Source organism: Rhinolophus ferrumequinum, chromosome 23 (genome assembly GCF_004115265.2).
Source record: "Rhinolophus ferrumequinum isolate MPI-CBG mRhiFer1 chromosome 23, mRhiFer1_v1.p, whole genome shotgun sequence".
In the NCBI taxonomy this organism is placed as follows: domain Eukaryota; kingdom Metazoa; phylum Chordata; class Mammalia; order Chiroptera; family Rhinolophidae; genus Rhinolophus; species Rhinolophus ferrumequinum.
Genome location: NC_046306.1, coordinates 17412284 through 17435333, shown reverse-complemented (window position 1 = coordinate 17435333; position 23050 = coordinate 17412284). Strand labels below are relative to the sequence as shown.

The 23050-nt window shown below is 47.7% G+C and overlaps 1 protein-coding gene across 2 annotated transcripts in view; it reads left to right on the top strand.

The window, feature by feature from the left end:
• PPP1R16B (protein phosphatase 1 regulatory subunit 16B) overlaps nucleotides 1-23050 on the top strand; it is a 91999-nt gene that overhangs the window by 59330 nt on the left and 9619 nt on the right. For both annotated transcript variants that reach the window (XM_033094777.1, XM_033094778.1), the window contains exons 3-5: nucleotides 13469-13539; nucleotides 17412-17557; nucleotides 22283-22386. In XM_033094777.1, coding sequence (XP_032950668.1) covers nucleotides 13469-13539; nucleotides 17412-17557; nucleotides 22283-22386 — 321 coding nt within the window. The remainder of the gene's footprint in view (nucleotides 1-13468; nucleotides 13540-17411; nucleotides 17558-22282; nucleotides 22387-23050) is intronic.

The following is a 23050-nucleotide window of genomic DNA, read 5'->3' as shown; positions in this document are numbered from 1 at the left end:
GAAACCCTTAGTCAGCTGTAGGCTTCAGTGAAGAATTTCCCTGGTTAACGGAAATTTGACTGACTGTGGGAGGGTGGAGGCTTTTTGTAATCTTCCTCTCAGACAACCTTATGATGCTGTAAATCCTATTTTACAGATGAGGAAAACTGAGGCTCAGATAGAGGAGATAATGTACCTGAGAGCAGATCACTGGGAAATGGTGGAGCTGAATTCTTAGCCGCCACACCTGTGTTTTCATGCCAGGGGCAGTGCTTAGGTAGATTGCCTGTCCCCCAATGGGATGTTTTGGTGGCCTTCCTCCAGGCTGGGTGCGATTGTAAATTAGAGTAACCCTTTCATCCCCCTGGCTCCGAGCCTGCTGCTGGACGTGCTGGTGGAACAGGAAACAGGAAGGCTCTGGGCTGTGGATCCTCTGCTCTAACACCTGGGGTTTGAACAGGTTTCGCTGTGAGACATGCATTGAAATCGTCGTGGGGAAGCAAGCATGGAATTCAAGTGTGGGGCTACTGCAGCCTCTTCACAGAGTGGTTTGGGGCAAGCTAATGAAACTCGCTGTGTCTCAGTATCCCCCATTTGTAAAGTCGGAGCCATCAGAGGGGCTGCCTTGCTCCTGCCCTGGGCTGGTGAGGATTAAATGCCACAGTTCCTGTACAGGCATAGGCACACAGCAAGGGCTCCCTGTGAGCTCTTGCTCTCACTAGCTGGGTGGTGGCTGATGTGTCTGCTCTCTGTTCCTTCACTGGCTGAGTCCTGGGACAAGAGGGCTGAAGGCAGTCCATTCTCGTCTATCACTGGGAGCAACTGATCCCCAGGTCCCAGGGCTGAGGGCATTCTCAGCAAAGGACTCCCAAGTCCCACACTGAACTCTGTCCCCAGCAGCTGCCCTGGTCTCCCCCAGCCAGGCCTTGCTAAGAACAGTGGGTTCCAGAAGCTCTGCAAAGCCTGCAACTTGCTCCCCTCCTGGCCCAGCCAGCTCCTCTCTGATAAGAGAGTGGATTTTTCCATTTCGTGCGGTCGAAATGCTCCCATTTCCTCTCTGCCCACCAGCAGCCCTGGTTTCTGCTCCTGAGCAGGCAGAAAGTGTGTATCTGACATCACAGGAGAAGGTGCAGCAGAAGGGGAGAGTGTGGGGGGTGCGGGGAAGGAGGGTGCCGGAGCAAGTGGCCTGGTGGCAGGCTGCATGCCATATTAGGAGATAGACGGCTCTGTTTTGATGTGACAAGGGACCTGAGTGTGTATCAGAAATGACAAAACCAGATACCAGCAAATAAAACCCCCAAGCCGACAAACAGGAAACAGGGTCCAGATAAAAATACCATCCTGTTTGCAGCTGCAGCCTGCACTGTACAGGTTGCAGAAGGTCACGCTCTTGACAGGAAATGTGGCTGCTTTTGGAGGGGACTGAGTTGGGGAGGGGGGGGTGCCGTGAGAAAGGTGAGCGACAGCAAGCTCTGGGGGGCAGGGTTTTGTGCCTCCTTCATTCCTTGGCAAGTAAAGAAATTGGGCCCGATCTGCCTGCCCCCTTCCTGGCCATGACCTCGTGGTCCACCTTGGACATTCGTGTATTTCTTCCTGTCCTACCTGGGACCATTAGACTTTCATTGTGAGAGTGAAATGGCTGTGGTTTTCAACATACTTTGTTATCCACAAAGCGCTGCATCAGGAATCAGCCGACTGTTTCTGTAAAGGGCCAGATAAGAAACACTGTGAGCTGTGTGGGCCATACAGCCTCTGTTACGACAGAGAAAGCAGCCATAGGCAATCCAGAAACAAATGAGCATGTGTTCCAATTAAACTGCATTTATAGATGCTGATATGTTGACTTTCATATCATTTTCAGGTGTCTTAAAATATTATTCTTCTTTGATTCCCCCATCCCCAACCACTAAAAAAATATAGCAACCATTCTTGGGAGCAGTTCAAAATTGCAAGATTTGGCCAGTGGACTATAGTTTGCCAACTCCTGGACCATACAAACAAAGGAGTTATTATTGTTGTTATTTAACTTCCTATTCAACACACGAATTCCAGCTTCAGCCCTTCCTTCAGGGGAATTAGCCAGCTGGAGACCTCATTTCTGCCCTAGAAACTCGTAGCAGAAATATGGTTCTTACCCCTTGGCTATCATTCTGTGGAGGGTTTGGGATTTTTTTTTTTAGTGATATTGCAAAATTCTGATTATAAAGATAGTATTATACATGCATATTTTTAAATGTTTGGAAAATTCTGGCAACCTTAAAATAAAAATCACTGATAACTACAGTTCCTATCTTAACTTTTTTTCCAATGAGAAGTGTGTGCATGTGTGTAATGCATTTTTCCTTTCCAATTGAGACGGCATTGGATGTATAGTTTTGATCTTGTTTTTCCATTTGACGTTATGTAGCAAGCATTTTTTCCCATGTCATTAAAAATCCCTCAAAGATACCATCTGCAGGATGTTCCAAAATTTACCTAATCGGGGCCCAATTGTTTAGACATTTGGGTTGCTTCCAGGATTTCTCGATTATAAACAATGTATATAAACCACACCTGTGAACACCCTTGCCTATAAATGTTTGCCCCTCCCTCTGATATGTTCTTTAGACAGTGTATATGCTAAAGATTCCTTGGAAAATGGTGGTTTTGACTTACGTACTGACCAATTGTGGTTTTCCTGACTTTTGCGTAACTGATTATGCAATTCATAAGGTTTCTTATCTGATAATGACTTCATTCTCCCCAACCCACCGCTAGCCCCAAGTAACCAGAAGTCTGCTTTCTGTTTATGTTTCCAGTTTGAAGCATCTTTTTAACCCAAAGTTGATTACCTACCTCCTCTTTTTGCCCCGGATTCCATTCTACAGCATAGTAATGTTACCACCCCTGCTTTCTCTGTGTTTGCATGTTGACTGTTTTCCGTTTCAGCATTGCTTTATTTTTAGTCTCTCTCTTATTTTATTGGTATGTATTGCTTGTAAGCAGCACACAGTTGATTTTTTTTTCTTTTCAACAACCAGATCTGTACTGCTTTGTATCGGAGGAGAAATGATTTTATTTATTATTAATAATAGAGGTTTGGTTTTTTTGGTCATCTTGTTTCATGTTTTGCTGCATTTATGTTTCTGTCTTTTTTTTTTTTCATTTTGTGATTTTAATGAATACTACATTTATTTGCTTTTATCTTTTCCATTGATGTGGAAGATGTAAATCCCGGTTTCAATTTCGTGGGTGGTTACCTTAAAATCCTCAAAAATCTCGTTTAACTTCCCCAGCTGGAGAAGCAGAACCCAGAGTGGCCTTTGCCCCTGTCTGGTGTAGCACAGTGCTGAGGGAGAGAAGCGAGACACAGCATCGTTAGGAGTAAATTGAGAGCCGGGCAGACAGGCTTTGGTGGTGGGGGTTAGAGTGGTTATGAAACAGCAGAGTGGGACCAGGGAAACCAGACAGAAGGTTCAGAGTGGGCAGGTGGGGGCTGGAGGAATTAACTCCCCCACAGGCAACTTGTTTTCTCTGCCTAAATATTGATAGGGATGGATTTTATTCTTGGTTAAGTTGGAGTGAGGATCTCTTGTTACGAGTTGTGCCTGAAATCAGCCAGACTAGCGTTGAGTCTCAACACTGATTAGCTAAGTGAGCTTGAGTAAATCATACATGTTCTCTGCTGAATGCGTTGATAATAGCAGCTAAGACATAGGGTTATTGTGGGGATTAACTGGGATGAGACATGTAACGTCGTGGCGTAGTGCCTCATGCTTGGAAAATTCTCAATCACTGTTAGATATTATGATGTATCAGATATTAGGCTGTGAGGAATTTTGGTGTTTCTGTGTGTGCCGCTCCTACCTGGAGGGCTGGGAATATTTTTATCTGTTGCTTGCCGGGAGATATGAAATAATTAGGCTATTTTAAAAAATGGAGGAGAGATCAGTGGAAAGAGAAGTGAGGTGAGAGAGTTGGGGTTGGGGCGCAACAGGAATTGAAGAAGAGGAGTGCAGGCATTTGGGGAGAGAGGGAATTGGGGTAAGAGAGATACCTTGGAGAGTTCCTGGGCAGCCAAGCTCTGCAGTACTGAAGGGAGATCAGGTTCCTGGGTCCGCTGGAAGTTGCAGGGGGAAGTACTGGGACAGCTGAGATCCAGTGTGTTCATGAAAAGAAGGGGGACATTCTAGGGTCATGTTTCTGGACCAGCAGTACCCTTGCCGTAAATCCCTGAGAGAAAGCACTGTGGAAAGGTGGGAGTGGGGAGAGGCAAGATATCTATGGGGCGGATTGGGGAGCAGGACCGAAGGAGGGGGGAGGAGCGGGAGAGAGGGGAGTGGAAGGGAAGCGTCCACAGGCACAGTCTTTGCAGCTTTGGTGGAGAAACCTTACAGACCCACATTTTCTCTACATTAGATGCATTAAATGCAGTTCTCCCTCCCGTAAAGGAAATCTAGTACACGAATGTCCACTTTCACATTAGGAAGTGATTCCTCCTCTACCCCCACGTTTCAGAAAGACTATGCGTTTTTCAAGAAGGTTAACTGCAGCTTACTTTGTACATAAGCTTTCCTGATTTCTTTTGTTTGCTTGTTTGTTTGTCTGTTTGTTTATTTATTTAGGCTTTTTTTTTTTTCAGAGCAGCTGTAGGTTTGCAGCAAAATTGAGGGAAGGTACAGAGATTGCCTGTATACCCCTGGCGCCAAATATGTACAACCTCCCCTGTTATCAACAATCCCCACTAGAGTGGGACATTTGTTAACCACAGATGAATCTACAGCGACACATCATAATTGCCCGAAGTCCATAGTTTGCATTAAGGTCCACACTTGGTGTTGTACATTCTATGGACTTGAACAAATGTACAATGACGCGTAGTCATCATTATGGTATCAATCATACAGAGTCTTTTCAGTGCCCTAAAAATCCTCGGTGCTCAGCCTATATTTATTGCTCCCTTCACCCCAACTCCTGGCAACCACTGATCCTTTTACTGTCTCCATAGTTTTGTCTTTTCCAGAATATCACATAGTTGGAACCATACATGATGTAGCCTTTTCATATTGGCTTCTGTCACTTAGTAATAACGTGCATTTAAGTTTCTTCCATGTCTTTTCGTGGCTTGATAGCTCATTTCTTTCTTTTTAGCACTGAGTAAGGTCCATTGTCTGGGCGTGCCACAGTTTATCTATCTACCTACTGAAGGAAATCTTGGTTACTTACAAGTTTTGGTGATTATGAATAAAGCTGCTGTAAACATCCCTGTGTGAGTTTTTGTGTGGACATAGTTTTCAACTCTTTTGGATGAATACCAAGGAGTGCAGTTGCTGGATCGTACAATAAGAGTATGTTTAGTTTTGTAGGAAACCACCGATAGTGGCTGTACCATTTTGCATTCCCACCAGCAATGGATGAGAGTTGAGTATATCTATGTATGAATGTAACATATGTTTATTTCTGGGCTCTCCATTCTGTTCCATTGATCTATTTGTTGATTCTTTCACCAGTACTACACTGTCTGGATTACTGCAGCTTTATAGTAAGCCTTGAAGTCGGGCAGCATCAGTCCTCCAATTTTGTTCTTCTCCTTCAATATTGTGTTGGCTATTCTGGGTCTTTTGCCTCGCCATAGACACCTTAGAATAAGTTTGCCCATATTCATAAAGTGACTTGCTGAGATTTTGATTGAGATTGCGCGGAGTCTATGGCTCAAGTTGGGAAGAACTGACATCTTGATACTAGTAATTCTTCCTATCCATGAACATGGAATATCCCTCCATTTATTTAATTTTTCTTTGATGTCATCCACCAGTTTTGTAGTTTTTCTCATATAGACTTTGCACATATTTTGTTAGATTTCCCTGGTATCTCTAGTTTTGTTTTCTTAGAAGAAAAATAAAACTTTTTTTGTTCATTCTTTCAACAAATGTTTGTTGAGCTCTACCTATAGGTGCTGGATACCCCAACTAAGAAGACGGACAAGATTTGCCCGCATAGAGCTAAAGGGTCTGCATTCACTTTTCCTGTACACACCTAATACTAGATATAAGTTACACATGTGCAGAGGCATCTGGGTGAGCTGATGTGAGTTTCTGTCAACACCTCCTGTTCAGCACAGCTCCATGTCCTGGGCATGGAGGTTCTGGAAAGGAGATTATAGCTAGACGCCTGCTGTACTCTTAGCCATCTTATCCTTGTGGTCCTTAGGGTATCAGAGAGGCTAAGAAAAAAGATTTTAAAAACTGGCCTCTTTGTATAAACCAAGGGCTAAAGATTCTCTCTGAGATGGAAAAGTCTGTGGCCCAGTCTGCGAGCATTGTTGTCCAGAGGACAAAGCACAGAACAACCCAAGAGAGGATGCTCCAGCCTGTTCCGAGGCTTGGATGGAGGCCAGGCAGGCTCGGTATTTGCTCCTGCTGTCATCAGATACTGACCAAGAGCCTGGGCTATGTCACAGTAGCTTACAAGTTCATGGTTCCTTCCAGAACTTATAGGCTGGTAAAGACACAACCAAATCCACACACATCTGCATTAGAGTGTTGAGTGTTCCTGGGGAGGGAACAGAAAGTGCATAAGGGTGCCTGGCCCTGCCTGGAGTGTTGGGGGAGGGTTCATAGAGGAAATGAACCTGAGTTCATAGAGGAAATTGAAGCTGAGAACTGGAGGCTAAGTAAGAATTAACCAGGTAAAGTGAAGGCAGAGAAGGGCAGGCAGAGGGAATAGTACCCAAGAAGACTTGGGGATACAAGGGAGAGGATGGCACATGTGTGGTCCTGAAAGGGTCTATGGCGGTTACGAGGGCTGATGCCAGGAGAGGCGGACAGAGGCTAGACCACGTAGGGACCAGAAGAGGCCAAGAGCCAGTGGCCTTCCTTCTTCCCTCCCCGTCCATTAAGTAATGATTGAGCACCTACTGTGTACCGAGCACTGTCCTAGGCACTATGGGTACAGAAATGAATGGGACAGATGCTGTCCTGACCTCACAGAACCCCCAGGCTGGCAGAGGAACACGTTCCAGCAGGATGCTCAAGGCTCACCTCGGATCTCCTTCCTCTTCTTTTTAAATTGAGATATAAGTCACATATCATAAAATTCATCACCCTTTTAAAGTGTGTAATTTGTGATCTTGAATGTATTCACAGGATTTTACAACCATTCCACTGTGTAATTCCGGAACACTGTCATCACCCCAAAAGGAAACCCTTTGTCCACTAACAGTCTCTCCCATTCCCCATCTCTTGCTCCCCTGCAACCACTAATCTACTTTCTATCTTTATGGGTTTATCTATTCTGGATATTTCATGTAAACGGAATCATAGAATATCTGGCCTTTCATGTCTGGCTTCTTTCAGTTAGCATAATGTTTTCAAGGTTCATTTATGTTGTAGCAGGTACTTCATTCCTTTGAATGGCTGAATGATATCCCACTGTAGGACTGTAACACATTTGGGCTCCACTTTGGGCTATTACAAATAATGCTGCTGTTAACATTTGCGTACAAGTTTTTGGGTGGACGTACGTGTTCATTCTTCTTGGGTATATACCTAGGAGTGGGTCATATGGTAACTCTCTTTACTTTCTGAGGTACCACCAAAAGGTTTTCCAAAGCAGCTGGACCATTTTACGTTCCCACCAGCAGTGCATGAGGGTTCCAGGATCCCCACATCTCCGCCCACACTTGTCAGTGTCTGACCTCTTTTTCTCAAATGGGCCCTGGAGAGAGGCACCCTGGGGAAGGGCAAGGCTTGGCTCCCTGGCCTGGGGATGTGACTTTGAGGGAAGCCCAGATCCTCCTTGCCCACTGTCCACCATGGGGGAGTCATTGCCCAGGATCCTGGGGTGAAACTGCCTGGCAGTGGGACATGCTGTACCAGCCCCTGCAGAAGCCAACATTAGACTTGACTTAGTCCCCGCCCCCAGCCCCAGGCTGCTAGGCTTCCCAGGAAGCAGCTATTTCTGGCTATTTCTGCTCCAGAGAGGAGCAGTGGTGGGTGGAAAATTTGAAATTGCTCAGTGGGGTGATTTTGGAAGTGCAGTGCCCTGAGGACTCAGGATAACCTTGACTCGAGAGTAAAGGGGCTGCTTTCTGAGAGTGCTGTCCTTTCTGGCATTGTCCAAGCAGCAGGTGGGCCCCCTACAATCCTGACGTGGGGGAGAGAGCTGCTTTGACCAGGCTGCAGGTGCTGGACCCCATGAAACTCTGGGCTGGGACCTGAGCAAGGGGAGGAAATGGGATCTGTGTGGTTAGGAATTTCCATGGAGGAGGTGCAGGTCAGTGGGTGGGGTGCGGTAGCTGGAGGCAGGTCACCCGAGTTCTTGGGATCAGATAGGATGTGGTCTGCCAAGAGTGGAGATGTAGCAGGAAGACAAACAGAGGACGCCCTGCAGCTCAGGCTCTGGAGTCAGCCCCAGAGCTGCCACCCATTGGCCACAGGCTAAGTGTTGACCTCAGCGTCCTCATCTGCAAACTACACGAACAAGGTTGCTGCAGTGATCCTTAGCGATTGTTGGCTTTCTTATCCTGTGACATTCTAGAACACTGATCTAGCGGCAATGCTCTTACCCTTTCTTTTAGCTTTTGGCCATCTCTGTAGCTCTCTTCACACTAACATCTGCATCCCATCTTGCGCTTTTCTTTGCTGCCCACGTTCCCTTTCCTGGGCCCTTGTTTGGTACAATTTTAGCCAAGTGGTCAAGTGGTCCGTCTTCAGAGGCAGCCAGGTCTGAGGTAAAATCCCAGCTTTGCCATTCTCAGCCACTTGCCCGTGGGCAAAGTCATTCACGTGTTCAAGCCTGAGCCTCAGTTTTCTCATCTGTAAATTGGGGCAATAATAACAGCCAGTTAATTAATCATAGCAGGTCATTAACCCTCATAACTAGATGAGAAGGACTAATTGATTTAATGAATATAAAGTGCTTAGTACCATGCCTGGCACTCAGTTAGTGCTGTGCTGTAGAAAGAACACACCAAGGGCACAGGGCAGGGGGAGTGAGGACTGGGCTCCTGGGCGGGAGGACAACGAGAGTGCCCTGGCCTGAGAGTGGGGCTGAGGGACTCCTGCGGGCAGCTGCCAGGTCGGGCTGCATGGACAGTGGAGGCTTGGGGAGGGTTATTGCTGCTTTGTTTCTTCGTACAAAATTCACACTGGTTGCGTTTCAGTCCTCGAGTCACACTCCTTATGGTGCCCCATGTCCACGGGACTATGCACGTGTCCCCAGGAGGAGAACATGTCCCCACTGTCCCATGGCCCCAGGAACAAGCAGCCCTGTGGGCCCGGGACCAGTCTTCCCTTCCTCTAGTCCTTCTTTTGTTCATTCACACAGGTGTTGTCGCTACAATACATTGAGTCCCTGCTATGAGCCAGGCTTCCTAGTGGGCACTGGGGACACCAGCCAATGAGATGGACATGTCCCTGTCCTCATGGAGCCCCAGAAACTAAACAAATAACTATATAATTCTTATGTACTAACTAATCACCTTCTAATTATAATTGGGATAGGCACTGCTGCAAAGCAAAAATGCAGGAATGCAGAGTACTATGGGAGAGACTAAGTCGGGCAACCAGATTGAGATTGGGGTGATCAGGGAAGGCTTCTTAGAGGAGGTGACATTTTGCCTGGAACTGAAGGATGAAGTGGAGAGTGCTGGCTTAAGAGGGGGAATAAAGTGTGTGTAAAGGCCTTGAGTAGCTGAGTTTTTGTTTTGTTTTAGTTTTGGAAAGGAAAGAAGCCATATAACTGAATCAGTGAGTGACTGGGGAGGGTGGTGGGAAGATAGGATGAGTGGGGGTGGGGAGGGGCAAAGAATTGCAGCATCTTGGAGGCAGTGGGAAGATGAGGTCACATGGCTGGGTGCTGGGTGGGAAAGGAAGTGAAATGGAAAGAGAGGAGGGCTTGGTGAATGGGGACCCCACAAACATGACTGTGCAAATCACAAGGCCAGGTGGCAGCAGCTCAGCCCCAGGGCACCCCTGGCAGATGTAGATACTCCAAGGTCCACGTCTGGTGGGCAGACACCTCTGTTTTGCTGTCCCTGTTCCCCCAAAGCAGGAGTAGGAACCACACCTGTGATTGCACGTTACTGACCAGCTCGAGGTCGGGCAGCTCTACTCGGTGGGGCAGAGCGGGTCAGGTGGCAAAGAAAACACAAGCTTGTCAGCAGTGATTTCTCCCCGCCAAGGCAGCCGCCACCAGCTTCCTGCCGAGATGGGCCGGTTCAGCCTCACTTGCCACAGCTGGAGATGGAGGGGAGCAGATGGCCCTGCTTGGCCCAGATTCCAGCCAGATTGCCAGGGAGGTGTGGGCAGAGCGAGGGTGTTGGCGTCAGGAGCGGGAATACACAAGAGGAGGGCGGGAGGCACCTCTTTGCTATTGCCCTGGGGTCTTGCCTGTATGAGGGGCGGTGGAGATATCGAAGGTGGCTTCACTGTGGTGAATCAGCAGATGCTCAGACCCCCTGGCGAGAGACGGCCTCTGTCTTGTACGACCAGGTCAAGAGCTCTTGAGAAATGCAAGATGTTGATGGTTAGATCCCCAGCACCCAGCACAGGGCGGGGCCAGGCAGGAGCTCGGTGGTTGTTTTTTATTTTTATTTCTAAAAGAAATGATAGTAGTAGCTCTCAGGGGTTGTTTTAATTCATCCTCATAGCAACCCCACAAAGGAGGTGCTGTTGTGACCCCATTTTACAGATGAGGACACTGAGGCACAGAGAAGAAGAATAACTTGCTTGAAGCCACAGCTGAACAAATGCACGAGAACAGATGAGTCACTCTGACAAACTGATGGCCAAGTCTGGGAGTTGAGGCTTTGGGGGCAGGGGGCAGACCTGAGTGTGGACAACGAGGAAAGTGGTGGATGCTCCTATCCTAGCTGGAGGGGGGAGCATGCCCCCTCTTCGTGTCCCATAAGCTTCAGTGGAGCCCTTAGACCCTGCCAAGCTAGCTTCCTGTATTGTGTAAGGTGCTCAGAGAGCAAGAGATAAGCCTGGGGAGGTCGGGAAACAGGACTGCTGAGCAGGTACGGCTGAGCAGGCTGTGCACTGCACAACTCCCGAGCAAGCCATTCACACAGATGATGATTATATAATTCCCCTGGAATTGTGCAAGGTGGTAGCCCGGAGGGTGGGACCACACTGTGCAGGATCCGGAAGACAAGGGTCTGCAAACCTTTTCTGTAAAGGGCCCGATAGTAAATATTTTAGGCTGTGTGGGCCATACTGTCTCTACTGTAACTACTCAACTCTGCTGTTGTGGAGTGACAGCGGTCATAAGTCCGCTCATAAGCGGTCATAAGGAATGAATGAGTGCAGATGTGTTCCAATAAAACTTTATTTACAGACATAGGCTGCCTGCCAGATTTGGCCTATGGGCCATCGTTTGCTGACCCCAGTGAAGGCCACGGAAGGATTTTGAACTTTATTCAAAGAGCAACGTGGAGCCCCGAAAGGATTCTAAGCAGGGAGTGAGAAGAGGCAAATTTACATTTAATACCGTCCTGAAAGATCTGACTGTGTCCCGCCTCCCCCACTCTCCCCCCCCCCCCCCAGGGGGCTACATGTTTGCAAGAAGAGGCTTGGCCTGGGACCCGAGGGCCTCTGATGCTTACAGAGGTCACTGCTGTCCATTCTCCGGTCACCCTCCTCCCCACACCAGCTCTGAGCACAGGTCTGGGCCCTCAGCTGGGCTCCCGCAGTGCCGGTGCCCCTTTCTGACCTCAGGGGCAGAGGAGAGCAGGCCTATGCTCATCAGCCTGGGCTTTGAAATCGGAGGGTCTCATTTCCTCCTCTTGACCATGTATGACGGTGAGCTGCACTTTCCTGAGCCTGTCTCCTCTTCTCCGTAAGGGGATAATTACAGACATAAAGCCATGAAAGAAAGTGGTTCTGCATTGACCTGGGTGCATAAAAAGGACTCAGTAAGAAGACACTGTGGCTAGAAGCATCATTTGTCTCGCTGAACCCCGGAGGCAGGAGAGCCTGGTCGTGCACTGGATGGTGGGGTCTTTGCTCCAGTGAGCTGTGTCCAGACCAGGCTCCCAGCTGGAGCCCAAGTAGAACTGCTGAGGGGACCTTGGCTTATGAATAATAAAGGCTCCTTAGAGAGGGGGGTGACTTGTCCCACCTCTTGGACTGAAAATAACTGCCCGCCCTTAAGATAATTACATGTTTTGGGCTCCCACACTGCATGGAGAACACCCCTATAATTATTGAGCATAAAACGCTGCATTTGGCAGCTGATGCTTAATTTCTGCTTCAAAGAGTATCTCCTGGATAGGAAGCCTGGTCCACCACCCACCCCCATGGGATTTGAACCCTTGCCTCATGTGAGCAGAACCTTCCAGAGTCCCATCCTGGACAGAGACATAAAGGCCACTTCTACTCTCCCAAGGCCATCTGTCAGGCCTAGGACACCCCCACTGGCCCGTGGACAGGCTGGGTCTTGTTGATCAGTGGCTTTTCCATATATCTCCTTTCAGGGCCCTCAGGGCCCTCAGGCTGGGACCAGCTACCTGGTCATCCACCGCTCTGCAGGAGGGACCCAGGAGCAGTGCTGCTTATCACAGACACGAGCCATTTGGGGTCGGCACCAGAGGGCGATGGAGAGGCTGTGTCCTTGGCCTGAGCTAAGGAGCTGCTGATTAGGTCACGGACCTGGAAGGGTTGTTGAGGAGTTACTGTGTGCCAGGCCCTAGGCAAAGAGCAGTAAGTGCCAGGACACTGCCCTGCCTTCTTGGGGCTTAGTGTCCCATTGCAGACAGACCCAAAGCCCATGCTTACCCAAATAGTTATGTAATTGTAGTTGTGATAAGATTAAAAATGAGAGGCATAGGAGTAATGGATACATAGCAGGGCTGTGGTACCTTTATCTGGGGAGTTTGTGTTGAGACCTAAAGGGTGAGGAGTGAGGCAGGTGTGTGTGTGTGTGTGTGTGTGTGTGTGTGTGTGTGTGTGTGTGTTAGGGATGGATGAAGGTAGATGAATGGATGGAGGGATGGATGGATGGATGGATGGATGGAAGGATGAGTGAATCGTCCAGGCAATGGGAACAGGCTATGCAAAAAGCTCAGAGGCCAGAGGAAGTATGGTGACTCTAGCTGACACAAGACCATTATGGAAGGTGTTTGGACTTTACGAAATGAGATTGCAGAGGTAGGTAGGTAGGGGCACTGTGTACAGCTGAGCAAGTTGTGTGCCACACTGCTCCAGGGGTGCCAGTCTTATAGACCACAGTGTGAACGGCGCCCCCTGGAATTGTGCCAGATGGAGGTCTGCAGGTAGGGATAAACCCACGGGAAGGGTTTTGGACATTGTTCCTGGACTAGTGGGGAGCCATGGAAGGGTTTTAACCTTGGTGATGGGGCTAAGTTCCGTTCATAATGCCCCAAAAAGTATAAACAAACAAGACCGTTTGTGTCAGGGCCTGGGGAGAGTGGGTCTTACCTGGGCCCCCTGAATACCTGCACACCTGGTGTGTGACGGGATGCTTACTCCTCTCCCCTCTGTTGCAGTACGCTACTTCCTGAAGAATAAGGTCAGCCCTGACTTGTGCAATGAAGATGGACTCACAGCCCTGCACCAGGTAAGGCTGGGCTCCCCGCCTGGATACGTGCCCCATGTCCCAGCTTTTTCCTGCCCAGAATCCTCAGGGAGGAGGGAGGGAAGGGAAACTGCAGCTGCCCCATCTGAAAGGATCTCGTCTGCTTCGGGGATGTGTGTGTCTGTTACAAACACATCACAGAGCCACTGTGCACACACGTGTGATGCACACACAGTCTCCGTGGACAGGGAGCCTTTGTCTACTGCATCCTCACGGCCCAGCAAAGGGTTTGACAAACAGAGTGAGTTTGTTTGGGGCTTGACAGTTTCAGAAGCACATTTGTTCACACCCACCAAGGTATCCATCTATCTTGGTGACAAAGGTGATTGACAGAGGAGTTATGTGACCTGCTTAAGGTTAGAGTCATGAACTATAGCCATGAACAACATACATCCTTTCTAAGGATATGCGATGGGTTCAGCCCCCTTGGCCGGGGAAGGGCTGCTGGCTGTCATCTCTTGCCTGGATGCTGCATCAGTCTCCTAACTGGTCCCCAGCATTGAGTTGGCCCTGCCATGATTCATTCTCCATGCAGTGGCCACAGGGATGCTCAAGCCAAAAATCTACTGGTGGTACTTGGAGTGTTCTGGTGTCTTCCCACAAGGCTCCACGAGGCCTGGCCCCTAATGAGCCTTTATGCTTCCTGGCAATCTGAGCTGCAGCCACATGGCTTTTTGGTTCCTTGCACACACTGTGCTGCTCTACACCACACTTCCCACGTGCACTGGTTATCCCCAGTGGACAACAAGAGCCTGAGAGCTGCGCTGTTATGTACCTGTCTTTTTCTCCTGGGCACCCCCTTTGTTTGTCATTTTAGCCATTAGCGTGATCATTTGAGATTGGTCCCCGCTACCCAGACTCTGAGCTGTGCAAGGGCACAGCCCATGTCTCTTGTTCTTTGGTCTATCCCAGCATCTTTCTCCATGCTGGCATACAGTGGTGCTCAATATGTGCATACTGACTTAATGAATGCACTGAAGACTCCCTGTGCCCTGACCCAAGTTTCTGAGCCGGTGGACGTAAATGCAGCCTGGCAGACAGGAGGCCAGGCTGCTGGAACCCTGGGCTGGTGAGAGACTCTCCATCACCCTATGAGGGCAGGAAGGGATGGACGGAGATCACTGCCCTACCGCTAAGCCCCCAGGACAAGTCCCCACCCTGCGGCATCAGCCAGGTGGCTTCCTGTGTGTCCGTTCTGCCTCTCCTCCTGTCCCACAAGGCTTCAGGTGTCCACAGATTCTAGCTATGTGTCTTGGGCAAGTTACTTAAGCTCTCTGTGCCTCACTTTCCTCATCTGTAAAAGAGGAAAACAAGTACCCGTCTCATTGAGTTGTTACGAGGATTAAATGAATTCACATAAAAACCCTACACGTATCACTTAATGCTGGATAACTATTAGATAGCATTATTATTAAAATGTGTCCAACATGTTCATTTCTCTACAAAGCCACTTATTTCACTTATATGAAGTGTGGATCGATTCTCACAACAACCCTTGGAAATAGTATTATCCCCATTTTACAGCTTAGGAAACTGAGGCTCAGGGCTCGCACTGTGTAGTAGAAGTGCCTATGATGATGGAATGTTCTGTACATCTGCACTGTCCAGTATGGTAACCACCAGCCACAGCAGTTACAGAGCCCTCCAAGTGTTCTGAGGATTAAATGAGGCAAAGCACCGCCAAGGGTTAGCGAGGTGCGAGGGGCGTGGCCTTAGTAACTCCTCAAAAAGCACTCGCTATTGTTAGTGATCATGTGGCGTGTTATTATTTCCGCTGTTGCGGGGCTGGCTTTATTGTTGTCATTGTAATCACAAATGCTCCAACACAACAAGGGAGCACGTTGAGAAGAGCTTCCCGTGCCTGCGAAGGAGTGTGCATTTGCTTCTCCTGGCAACAGGGAGCCTTCAGAGGTTTGTAAACTGAGAGCAACATGTGTGGATTAATGAGGGTGTGTGGAAGGGGAGGCGGGAGAGGTGACGAAGCCTCAACTGAGGCAGTGGGAATGGAGCAGCGATTTAGGAGATGGGATTCACATCCGGTGATACATTGGACGTGAGACGTGAGGAGGCAGAGGAGTCATCCAACTGCCAGGTGCCGGTTTCCACCTGGGGGAATATAGGAGGGGAGGCCTGCCCACTCCACCACGTGCACCCCCACTCCCGCCCCCGCATTGCACCCCTGTACCCAGACCCCAAACCAGCCTTTGCTCAGACCTTGTCTCCTAGGTGCAGGTTACTCCAGCCCCTGAGCCTCCCTGTCAGCAGACGGCATCCTCATGTTTTCTGCAGCCCCTGTGGGTGGGGGTTTCTGGCCCTCCGGTCCCCTGACTCCAGGGGGCTGCTCCTTCTCCTATAGATGGGGGCCCTCCTGACCCATGTCCGGTGACCGCCTGAGGCTCCTCGCTTTTCTCCGGCGCCTTTGGCGCCCTCTGCCGGCAGCGCCGCGCCACTGCTTGTTCCCATCCCAACCTGAGGCAGCGGCCCCGCCCCACCTCACGTCATCACCTGGGCCCTGCCTGTCCGGAGAGATGTCGTCAGACCCAGCCAACCCCAGACTGGCCGGAGCAAAAAGAGAACCTGGGTCTCTGGCACCATCTGTGTAATTGACTTCTTTCCCACACGTCCTCTGGCGCTGAGCCCTGGCTCCGCGGGGGATGGTGGTGCTGCCCCATCCCCATCCCCACACCCACAGGAGGCTACGGGCTCCCACGGAGGCCCCCCTCCTTCTGCTGCCATTTAGTCACTTGTCCCCATGCCTACGGTCACTTCTGTAGGCTAGGCCGCCACCATCTCTTAACTGGGTGATTTCAACATAGATCCTCACCATCCCTCTTCTCCCCAAAGAAGCGTGCACATGCAATCTGTCCTCCACCTGCAACAAGAGGAGGGTTTTTTTAAAGCACGGCTGATGGTGCTGCCGCTCTGAGTATAACTCTGCCCCGTCTCCCATTACACTGAGGGCCGAACCCTTCCCTGGACAGGCTGTGCTGAGCACCGTCCCCTGCTGACTTCTCCATCCTGCAGTCTGTAAAGTGGCTTCCTCCTCTGTCCTCGCCTCCGCTCCCCTGGCCTGAGGCCTCTCTGTCCCCTGGGAGTCTTTCACTCCCTGTCCCTGGGGTTAGGGGCTCCCGTGGCTGTCAGAGTCATGTGTCTCTTTGAGGGGCTACAGGCTCCTGACTCTTCCCTCTCCCTGGGGCTGACCCACGGGTGGACAGGCAGAAGCACAAACATGGCTGTCTTCTTGCAAGGACTGTCTGGGGACCCCCAGAGCCCTCACTCAGAGTTGGGTTCTCTAGGGGGAGGTTTGGTTACTTGGCACTTCCCCAAGAACTAAGCTCCTGAATCAGAAATTCCTAATTTAAGGGTTTCAAACTATGATCGATCTAGGGCCACACCTTGGAAGCCCCTGCTGGGAAGGGGAACCCTCCGACTCCCCCCAGCTTTCCCCCTTCCGCTGCTTCCACCCCTGCAGCCCTGCTTGAATCTATTGGTTATCTAAGTTAGAGTTCTCCATACAATTTTGTTTCTGGAATTAAAAAGAAATGGTTTTAAAACCTCATTCAAAAATTTGTCTCATTCCACCAACTTTCAAAACATTTTATAGCTGATTTTATAAAAAATATTACCCTTATGTTTTTATCCTGTATATTATTAACGTACTCACCAGGAAGCAAGCTCAGAAAGGTTAAAAGACTTGCCCAAGATCACACAGCATATACACACTGGATCTGGGTTCAAATTCAGACAGTTTGGCTCCACTGTCTTCCTTGTGGCCTCTCCATGTGAACTTGGTGTGTCCCCACCAGAGCTTGGGTCCTTGCCTGGAGCTCACCCTGCCTGTGTCGCCCCCGCAGTGTTGCATCGACAACTTTGAGGAAATCGTCAAGCTGCTCCTTTCCCACGGTGCGAATGTGAATGCGAAGGACAATGAGTTGTGGACGCCCCTGCACGCCGCAGCCACCTGTGGCCACATCAACCTGGTGAAAATCCTCGTTCAGTAGTACGTGCGCCTCTCTCCCCCAAGAACAGCCTCCCCTCTGCCTTTGCTTTTTTCTAAGTTCTTTTTTTGTGTGTCTTTCATCTCTTTCCTCTCCCTCTACTTTTCTCTCTGCCCCTTTCTCTGTGTCTCAGTGCCTGTCATTTTCTCTTTCTCCCTACATCCTCTGTTCATCTCTGCCTTTCTCTCTCTGTTTCTACCTCTCTCCTCTTCTTTCCCTAAACGCCCTTCTTCCTTCTCCACCTCAATGTGTCTTTCTCTCTTTTTCTTTCCTTCTCTCTCTCTCCTTCACTCTGGTCTCACGCCGTCTTTTCCACTCTATGTCTCTTTCAGTATCTCTCTCTCTCTCTCTTCATTCTCTTTCTTCCCCCCAAATTTTATTGTGGTAAAAGGTACATGACATAAAATTTACCATTGTAACCATTTTGAAGTGTGCAGTGAAGTGGTGTTAGTACATTCACATTCTTGTTTAAGTACATTTACACCAACCGTCTCTAGAATTCTTTCATCTTCCCCAGCTGGAACTCTGTTTCCATTAAACAATAGCTCTCCATTCTGCCTCGCCCACTATCCGCCAGCTCCTGGAAACCACCATTCTACTTTCTGTCTCTATGGTTTTGACTACTTCAGTTACCTCCATAAGCGGAATCGTGTATCATGTTTCCCCAAAAATAAGACCTAGCCAGACAATCAACTCTAATGCATCTTTTGGAGCAAAAATTAATATAAGACCCATGTTTTGCTCCAAAAGATGCACTAGAGCTGATTGTTCGGCTAGGTCTTATTTTCGGGGAAACATGGTAGTATTTGTCTTTTTGCGACTGGTTTTATTTCACTTAGCATAATATCCTCAAGGTTCATCCATGTTGTAGCAAATGTCAGAATTTCTTTTTTAAGCCTGAATAATATTTTTATTGCATAAATACCTACACCACATTTTGCTTATCCATTTTTCTGTCGATGGACACTTAGGTTGCTTCTAGGTTTTCGCTATTGTGAATAAAGCTTCTATAAACATGTCTCAAGATCCTGCTTTCAATTCTTTTGAGTATACACCCAGAAGTGGATTTGCTGGATCATATGGTCGTTCTATTTTTAATGTTTCGAGGGACTGCCATACTATTTCTCACAGCAGCTGAACCATTTTACATTCCCACCAAGAGTAAACAAGGGTTGCTGTTTCTCCACATCCTTACCAACACGTACGCGTATTTTCTGTTGTTTTTTTTTGTGTTGTTGTTGTTGTTGTTTGTAGTAACCATCCTAATGGGTGTGAGGAGGTATCTTATTGTAGTTTTCATTTGCATTTCCCTAATGATTAGTGATGTTGAGCATCTTTTCATGTGTTTATTGGCCATTTGTGTATTTTCTTTGGAGAAATTTCTATTCAAATCTTTAGCCCATTTTTGAATTGGGTTGTTTGATTTTTTGTTGTTGTTACTGAGGTTTAGTTCTCTATATATTCTCTATATATAATCCCGTACCACATATATAATTTGCAAATATTTTCTCCCATTCTATGGGTTGTCTTTTTACTATGCTGTTAGTATCTTGATTTTTTAAATTTTTAAATTTTCATGGAGTCCAGTTTGTCTATTTTTTCTTTTGTTGCCTGTTCATTTAATGTCGTATCAAGAAATCATTGCAAAATCCAATGTTGTGAAGCTTTTGCCTTACGTTTCTAAGCGTTTCATAGTTTTAGATCTTATATTAAGATCTTGATCCATTTTGAGATAATTTTTAAATATGGTGTTAGGTAAGAGTTCAACTTCACTTTTTTGCAGGATATCCAGTTTTCTCAGCACCATTGATTGACAAGACTTAACTTTCCCCATTGAGTGGTCTTGTCGAAACTCCTTATACCATATATGTGAGAGGTTCTCTATTCTTTCTGGGCTCTGTATTCTATTCCATTGGTCTATGTGTCTTTATTTCAGTGCCATACTGTTTTGATTATTGTAGCTTTGTAGTAAGTTTTGAAATCAGGAAGTGTGAATTCTCTATATTTGTTCTTTTTCAAGATTGTTTTGGTTATTTGGAATCCTTAGATTCCATATGAATTTTAGGATGGATTTTTCTATTTCTGCAAAAAAAAAAAATCATTGGGATTTTGATAGGAATTGCATTGAATCTGTAGATAGTTTTGAATAATATCGACATCTTAAGAATATTAAGACTATCAGTCCATGCACATAGGGATGTATTTCCACGTCTTCTTTAATTTCTTTCAGCAATGCTTTCTAGTGGTCATTATACAAGTCTTTTGCCAAAGTACTTTACTCTTTCTGGTGCTGTTGTAGATTAACTTATTGTTTGTAATTTTCTTTTCATATTATTCATTGTTAGTGTATAGAAATGCAATTTAGTTGTGTGCGTTGACCTTGTATCCTGCTAATTTGCTAAATTCATTTTAGTTCTAACATTTTTATGTGGACTCTTTAGGGTTTTCTGCATATGAAATCATATTATTTGTGAATAGAGATAATTTTACTTCTTCTCTTCCCATTTGGATGCCATTTATTTCTTTTCATTGCCGAACTTCCCCAGCTAGAGCTTCCAGTATTGTGTTGAATAGAAGTGGCAAAAGCAAACATCTTTGCCTTGTTTCTGAACTTAGGGGGAAAGCTTTCAGTATTTCACCATTAAGTTTGATGTTCACCGTGGTTTTTCTCTAATATGACTTTTATTATGTTGAGTTAGTTTCCTCCTATTCCTAGTTTGGTGTGTGTTTTTAATCATGAAAGCTTGTTTAATTTTTGTCAAATGCTTATTCTGTATCAATTGAGATGATCATATGGCTTTTTCCCGTTCATTCTGTTATAGTACATCAATTATTATACATCAGTCAATTTTTATATGTTGAACGAGCCTTACAGTACACAAATAAATCCCCATTTGGTCATGGTGTATAATCCTTTTAATATGTTGCCGAATTGGGCTCATTAGTATTTTGTTGAGAACTTTTCCATGTGTTTATAGGGATTTTGGTCTGTGATTTTCTTTTCTTGTTGTGTCTTCATCTGGCTTTGGTATCAGGATATTGTGCTCTTTTGTTAAATATCTTTTTCTCTGTTGGTCTCCAAGAGTCTATGAGGCTGTGTTTATCTCTTCTGCTCTCTTTATGTATTATTCCCATTTTTGCTTTTCTTGCTATCAAAAAAAATAAATAAATGGCAAGCATACTTTCTTGGCCCTGCCCCCCAAATTCTGTTCATACGTTTTTCTTTGGAACAGAACTTACTTTTGGGGGCTCAGTGCAACAGTATCTTTCCCAGGAATAAGGCCATGTCTCTCTATACTGCTCTGATGGTCTTTGCCTGCCCTGAAATTCTTTCCAGTTTGCTCAAGTTCTATAAAGACATAAAAAAAGACAACATGCAATTTTAAGTGTATTCAATTAAATTCATCGAATAATTTATGGGCACTTGAGCTGGGCGGGGCCCTGTGCACTCAGGAATGCAAAAGTCCTGAGGAACCAGGTAGGAAATCAAGTGATTTCAGTACCAGAGTGAGACCAGTGGGTTGGGATCTGAGAAGGTCCAGGAGACTATCTGAGTGTAGGGAGTCAGGAAGAATGGCCAAGAGCAGGTGACCTTTTTTGGAGGTCTTGAAGGACAGCGGGGTCCATTGGGTGGCTGCTGGGGGGATGGAGATGACAATCCTGCTGCCTTGGCTCAAAGCAGTGGATTAGCTTGCCCAAGGGTACACAGGAACTCAGAGAGGTCACACTGGAGGGCTGTTAGCCTAAACGACTGGCTAGTGGCCCATGCTTGCGCCTCTGATGAGAATCTGGATGTGGCTAAGTCTGCCTGGAGCATCAAATGCCCACTGCCCAATCAGTAATGGTGCGAGTGGAAAAAGGAGTGGTGCCAGCCTGGTACAGTGAGTCCCCAATGCTGATCTGTACCAGAAGCCTGTGGGACATTGGGTTAGAATACATAACCTGAGCTCCACCCCCAGAGTCTCTGTTTCAGGAGGTCTGGAGTGAAGCCCAGGAAGCTGCATTTTCTTTTAGGAGTTCCAGGTAATTCTGCTGCAGGGCATCCCAGGACCATGTGTAGGAACCACTGGCCCAAAAGGCAGACTCTGCCAGGGAGCCCCAGGCTCTGTCCTGTCCCTGTGCTGGTCAGCCTTTTGGGCAGGCACTTGGAGCAGGAGGTGGGGGATAGCCAGGGATGTTTCTATGGCTGGGCAACGATGAAAATAGAACATGAAGAAGTGAAAAGAACTGGCCCAGGAGAGACCCGCGTTTGAGTCTTGACCCTCCCACATCCTAGCTGTGTGACCTTGGACCAGTGACTGAACCTGTCTGAGTCTTTGTTTCCCCTTGAGTGAGGTGGGGCCAACAATGCCGACCTGATACATAAATAAGGTGGTGTGTGTAAAGGGCTTAGATCAGGCCTGACTCTAAGCAGATGCCTGGTAAGTGGTGCTGCTGCCATTAATGTTATTTTCATTATTGTCACCAGGGAGGACTTTGACATCTGTCTCCAAACCTGCCTGCTGGCTCAACAGAGTAGAAAGCTAGGGGAGGTCCTAGGATTTGGGCCTCTTCACATTCGGGGCCCCCAGGATCCTGAAGTCGCTATTCTTTCTGGGGTGCACTTTGATGGGGTTGGGAGGGGCTGAGGGCACAGTGGGGTGGTGGGTGAGAGGCCAGAGAGCAGAAGCAGCCAGACCAACCCTAGCCAAACCAACCTGGCCCTCACTCTGGTCCTTTCTCTGCAGTGGGGCCGACTTGCTGGCCGTCAACTCTGATGGGAATATGCCTTACGACCTCTGCGAGGATGAACCCACCCTGGATGTCATCGAGACGTGCATGGCCTACCAGGGTAAAAGCAGGGCACACGCCATAAAATGGGCTCAGGGCCATGTGGCAGGGAGCAGCTCTTAAGTGAACGCAGGTGAACAAGTTAGCGAGCTCCGTACCTGCCTGCCTCATGCTCAGCGCTCAGGAAAGGGGACGATGGCTCTCCATTATTATTGTTATCCTGTGATTAACAAGATGAGACACGAAAAGACCCGGGAAAATGTGCTGTACAGAAGGAAGGTATTGTTCTCCTCTGTGTCACCCACACACGCGGGCGGCCTCAGCTGGCCTTGTCTCCTCTTTGTCAGCTGTGACAATTCAGTAAACATTCACAATAAAGATATATTCCCATTTGGGAAAATAATAAAAAGTCAGGAACGTTCACGGGTGCCTGCCAGGCACCACGCTGGCTGCCAGGGGCCGAGATAAACAAGATGTGGGCTGTTCTCAGAGCACAAATGAGCTTCAGAGAGGAAAAAAAAATGTAGCAATCTGAGAGACCAGCCTGCCCCATCTCTCTGCATACACACTTCGGAAGCACCTCCTCAGAAGGAAATCTCAAATCCAGACCCTCGACTGCAGCCCCTGGTCCTGCCTGGGGTCCTGCCCTTGTGTTTCTTCCCAGATCCCAGCAATAGCTGCCAATTTGCTCTCTCCATTCCCTGGCACCCCAGCTTTCACTGCTC